Genomic DNA, 6,063 nt, shown 5'->3' with positions numbered 1-6,063 from the left:
CGTGAGGCGGTCAGTGCAATTTAACCGGAAACCAATTTTTCAAAGTAAAATCAAGGTGTGTCAAAGTGCAGACTGGTGTTTAGAGCTTTGTTTTTTATTAGTTCTTCAATGTTTAAATGTAGGATTCAGCTGAATAGTTAAATTAATTAAATATAAAATAATTACACAACTCCACAACTAGAGTTATCATTTTTTTTAATACTGTATACCGCATTTATAAACATTTATTATTATATTTTTATACTTATGTTCTCTTCTTAATAATTTCTATTATTATTCCTATTCCTTTTAAGCCATGCGAGTATCTGTAACAAAGAATTTCCCCTATTCTGAGTTTTCTGAGATTCTGATAAAGCTGTTATTTCTTGATAACACTACACACTTAACCTTGACCTTAACCGTAACGCATTTTCAATCCCCACGTTTTAACTCTCAGGCAATTATTTTAAATTATGGTCATATAAAGTTTCTGAAAGGTGTTCGTATATTGTCTTTTGAGCCAATCAGAGCTAATCTTCCTCCGAAATATAAAACCCTGACAATACCTGACAAAGGTATTTCCAGAAAGACTCAACTCAGGCATCAAAATTGTTTCACCATTTATATTGTAAACGTGCAGCAGCACATGTCAGCATATACTCAATATTACTGAGCCTATTCAGAAAGGCATCCATGGGAACTGACATTACAACATTTTAAAATAAGCCTTACATAGTTTATTTCCATTACTTTCTATTTTTGTACACAACAGGATAGAGGAGATGTGTCATATGGATTAAAGCATTGATTAAGAATAAAGTTCTTTATTGCAAAATGGCTTTAAAACTTTTTTAGAAAGCTTTTTTGATAGAAGAGTTGCTGAGGATTCTTGAAAATACCTTCAAAACTGTATATTAAGTGTTGCAAAACTTCTTTTGCTGGGTTTCAAATAACATCAGGTATTTACCTTTTAGTAAAAAGTGTTGCTTTGCTAAATGAATATAATGACATCCACATGCAGGAGACACAAACTGGGGCGCCGACTAGACAGTTATGTTGCAAGGGAAAGCTTTAAAAATAGGTTAATCATTTGCCACAAGGTATTTTCTTCATGCAGATTAACTCTGCACAACCTCCCACTACCTCCTAAGTTTTTTGCACTATAACTTTCATTATAAACTGATATTGCACATCTATTTTTGTGTGTGTATATACATGTGTATATATCTTTCTTTGTAGATTTAACTTACTTATTTCTTCCTTTAGTGCAACTCTTAGATGCATTGTTCTGTTTATTGCTCTCTGTCTTGTATTTTAATATTTGTGCAGGTGTCTACAATCATTTACAAGTATTATATAATGCAAGGGCCTTTGTTGAAAAGTGGTGGGGACATGAGGACTCAGATTAGGGATGTGACCATACACCGTTAATGACACTTATTAGATAATGACAATAAAGCTGAACCTTGAACTTTGAACTTTGAAATGAACTGTTGCACCAGACATTCGTGAACGAGACCTTTACTTTGAAACACACCGCGGAAGTCTCGCGTTGTAATCTCGTGGTCTTGACGGCGTGACCGATCACCCCTGAAAGTTGGGACTGTTGTTGGAAGGAACTGGGTTAAATGTCGGTGTGTTTGTGCGGAGTCACGGTGCTGACAGGCTCGGGGGGGATTATATAACCACGGACACGCTGTTTAACGACTCCAGGCGGCTTTTCTGCGGGTCTTTACTTTCACACTGTCGGAAGATCTCAGGGACACAAATGGGTGAGAAGGAAGAAAAGTGCCCCGATGGAGTCAAATACTACAGACTGTCAGAGATCGAGGAGCAGAACACTTTCAAATCAACCTGGATCATCATCAACAACAAGGTCTACGATGTCACCAAGTTTCTGGAGGAGGTGAGGAACTGCGTTAAGTTTTAGGACGTTTTATGTCAGCAGAAGCTTGCAGCAGCAAGCATGTGGAAATCTCCCACAACAGGATACAAACCAAACTGGGTGGACACACTTCCACTTACAGACACCTTTAACCAAGCCGATGTCTTGCTTTTAATAGAAAATAACTTTATTTCGTATTACATTTATGCGTGGTTCGCTGCAAAAGTGTGTGTTGCAAAATTTGACTTTATTTGACTGAAGTCTGGTGACAACATCAAAGCTTCAATTCATTGGGACAGGGTGGAGACTCTGGTTGCTGTGTGCTGGTCAGTATCACAGGGGGCCCTGGAGAGGCTGCAGGGGGATCCTCCTGCAAAAGTTAAGACCATTAAAAAAAATAAGAAGAATAATCTTTATTTAGAGAGCACTTTTCAAACACAGTGCTTTCACAAGTGCAAAGACAATAAAAGATTTTACTTAATTTTACTTGTGCATATTTGTCAAAAAAAAGATTTGATCATACCTGTTTTGAATGCTCTGCCTCAGATTTGGTAAAAGATCAATTGTTTGGCATCAAGTGTTTGTCATGTTCTGACCATAAAGAAAAGTATAAAACCACAATTAACCATCTGGTTTCCTTTAAACAGCCTTTAAACTTGAAAGAAATAATTATTTGACATTTATCCTGTTAATTATTGACATTGAATGTTTTTTTGTGATAAGATTTTTTACCATTTGGCCCAGCCAAAGTAGTAGATAAATCGATTATTCGATCAACAGGAAGTGAATCTGGTTCCAGCTCCTCAGTTTTCAGGATTTGATGTGACAGTAGACTGAATATACATGACTTAGAAATTATAACATGTTTCACCGTTTTGCGACATTTTAGAGACAAAACATGGATTGATTAAAAGAAAAAATGATCTCAAGTGTAAAGTAGGTCTGCAACAAACAATCATTTCCATTGTCGATTAATCTGTTGATTATTTACTCGAGTAATCTGATTAGTTGTTTGGTCTATAAAATGGCGACCGAAAGCGAATGTTGTAGTCAAGACCGCCCAAACCGAGACCAGGTCAAGACCAAGACCAGAGTTTATCCAGACCGAGTCAAGACCAAGACTTTAAGGGGCTGAGAGCAAGTCAAGACCCAGACCGAGGGAGGACGAGACCGAGTCAAGATCCAGACCGAGGCGGGGCGAGACCGAGTCAAGACCCAGAGCGAGGCGGGGCGAGACCGAGGCAGGGCGAGACCGAGTCAAGACCCAGAGCGAGGCGGGGCGAGACCGAGGCAGGGCGAGACCGAGTCAAGACCCAGAGCGAGGAGGGCGAGACCGAGTCAAGACCCAGAGCGAGGGAGGGCGAGACCGAGTCAAGACCCAGAGCGAGGCGGGGCGAGACCGAGGCAGGGCGAGACCGAGTCAAGACCCAGAGCGAGGAGGGCGAGACCGAGTCAAGACCCAGAGCGAGGCGGGGCGAGACCGAGGCAGGGCGAGACCGAGTCAAGACCCAGAGCGAGGGAGGGCGAGACCGAGTCAAGACCCAGAGCGAGGGAGGGCGAGACCGAGGCAGGGCGAGACCGACTCAAGACCCAGAGCGAGGGAGGGCGAGACCGACTCAAGACCCAGAGCGAGGGAGGGCGAGACCGAGTGCAGTTCAGTCACTTTTACATCCAGTCAAAGTTAGGATGTTAACAAATAAATCAGACAATGCAAAAGCTATTTATTTATAAAAAGTTATGGTCTTGAAATAAAATCCCAAGTCCTCAATGTCCGAGACTGAGACAAGACCGACTACAAATGCGGTCGAGTCCGAGACGAGACCAAGACCATCAAGAAGTGGTCGCAAGACCACGTAGTATCGGGTACTACAACACTACCCAAAGCAGAAGATGACGTTTTGTCAACAATACAAATATATTCACTTTACTGTCACAGAGGAGGAAAGAAACCAGAAAATATTCACATTAAAACGCTGGAATCAAAGACATTTACCTTTTTTTCTTTAAGAAATTAATCAAACTGATGAATCGATTATCAGAACAGTTGACGATTAATTTAATAGTTGACAGCTAATCACTACTGTGAGGAGGTTGTCAGGATGAAATGACTTGTCCATAATTCACGTTTCCTAAAAAACGAAGATTGTTATTTAAGGAAAAGACCAAATTAATATTTATCATAGATTCTTGGTGTTTGTTGAATCTCTGCTGACACATTTCCAATGTTGGCGTACGAACACTTCGAATCATTGCCTGATTACTTTGGCGAACCGTTTGGACCTTGGATCAATCACCTCGATCGAGTCAGTGCGTCAGTGACTGGTGGTTTAAAGCTGTACATGGTTCAGGGTGTGGACGTGCGTTGCCCGAGGAGCCCGTTATCACTGCTGTCGATGGACACAAACACAAAATGACGTCTCAAAGTGTTCAGAGACGTTTATTGAGCATTAATCTTGTTTATTTTGGAGCTTTTTTTGTCAGTTTCAGGCGAGTTTGGCGCTCATGGACCGGGTCGTTCCAGTTTAATGGTTCACTCGGGGGACTCTGCAGGGGCCAGGACAAACACACATCTGGGTGTCGGCGCTGTTAAAGCTGCGCGGCGGCCTTGTGTTGCTGGTAAATCATTGCCAGGACACTTTCATGAAGTTCACTCGCGGTCAGTTGGATATTTTAAGTGAACTCCTGCAGTGATTCATGTTAAGTTTACAAACTCAGAAAGAGTGAATCGGTGAAAGTCGGTAATTATTCTGACTCAGTCCCACAGACAACGTCCTGCTGCCCCAACGCTCACTAGAGCACCACGTGTGGATTCATCCGCCGCTGAAAATAGTCCCCAATAGATGCACCATTCTGTCCCGTTTTTTTAAAGATTTACATCTTCAGGAGGAACCAATGGGCTCTGAGAGCCACAGACAGGAAGTCGGACAGCAGTGAGGGACGGACTGACAGGTTTAAATGGGATTTGGTAACATTGAGAAAACAATAAGGTAAGAGGGCTGTTTCACAAAACCAAGATAGCGGATTAAGCCGGGATTTTCCAGATATCCCGGCAGAATTAAGCCGTGACTCGGTTTCAGGAAAGCAGTAGCGCATAAGCAACCATGGCGATTTATTCTGTGCAGCTAGCCCGCTCCAGACCAGGCTAACAGCCAGGCCTAGTTAACCCTTATCCTGGCTGTGCGCTTCGGGTCATTGTCACGTTGGAAGACCCGGCCTCGACCCATCTTCAATGCTCTAACTGAGGGAAGGAGGTTGTTCCCCAAAGTCTGGCAATACATGGCCCCGGTCATCCTCTCCTTAATACAGTGCAGTCGCCCTGTCCCATGTGCAGAAAAACACCCCCAAAGCATGATGCTACCACCCCCATGGCTTCACAGTAGGGATGGTGTTCTTGGGATGGTACTCATCATTCTTCTTCCTCCAAACACGGTTAGTGGAATTATGACCAAAAAGTTCTATTTTAGTCTCATCTGACCACATGACTTTCTCCCATGACTCCTCTGGATCATCCAAATGGTCATTGGCAAACTGAAGACGGGCCTTGACATGTGCTGGTTTAAGCGGGGGAACCTTGGAAACGGTGGTCCCAGCTCTTTTCAGGTCATTGACCAGCTCCTCCCGTGTAGTTCTGGGCTGATTTCTCACCTTTCTTAGGATCATTGAGACCCCACGAGGTGAGATCTTGCATGGAGCCCCAGTCCGAGGGAGATTGACAGTCATGTTTAGCTTCTTCCATTTTCTAATGATTGCTCCAACAGTGGACCTTTTTTCACCAAGCTGCTTGGCAATTTCCCCGTAGCCCTTTCCAGCCTTGTGGAGGTGTACAATTTTGTCTCTAGTGTCTTTGGACAGCTCTTTGGTCTTGGCCATGTTAGTAGTTGGATTCTTACTGATTGTATGGGGTGGACAGGTGTCTTTATGCAGCTAACGACCTCAAACAGGTGCATCTAATTTAGGATAATAAATGGAGTGGAGGTGGACATTTTGAAGGCAGACTAACAGGTCTTTGAGAGTCAGAATTCTAGCTGATAGACAGGTGTTCAAATACTTATTTGCAGCTGTATCATACAAATAAATAGTTAAAAAATCATACATTGTGATTTATGGATTTTTTTTTTTAGATTATGTCTCTCACAGTGGACATGCACCTACGATGACAATTTCAGACCCCTCCATGATTTCTAAGTGGGAGAACTTGC

The 6,063-nt window shown here is 42.6% G+C and overlaps 1 protein-coding gene across 1 annotated transcript in view; it reads left to right on the top strand.

Annotated features, from left to right (window-relative positions):
- The first annotated feature begins 1,747 nt into the window (after positions 1–1,747).
- The window catches only part of LOC119913628 (cytochrome b5), a 10,984-nt gene continuing 6,668 nt past the window's right edge, over positions 1,748–6,063 (top strand). The window contains exon 1 of the mRNA XM_038732930.1: positions 1,748–1,885. Within this exon, the coding sequence (XP_038588858.1) occupies positions 1,748–1,885 (138 nt within the window). The remainder of the gene's footprint in view (positions 1,886–6,063) is intronic.

The sequence above is a fragment of the Micropterus salmoides genome, unplaced genomic scaffold, assembly GCF_014851395.1.
Source record: "Micropterus salmoides isolate LMB-PRFRI ecotype aquatic unplaced genomic scaffold, ASM1485139v1 Ms_hic_scaffold_1, whole genome shotgun sequence".
In the NCBI taxonomy this organism is placed as follows: domain Eukaryota; kingdom Metazoa; phylum Chordata; class Actinopteri; order Centrarchiformes; family Centrarchidae; genus Micropterus; species Micropterus salmoides.
The sequence above is the reverse complement of the archived record's forward strand: the minus strand, read 5'-3'. Positions and strand labels throughout refer to the sequence as shown.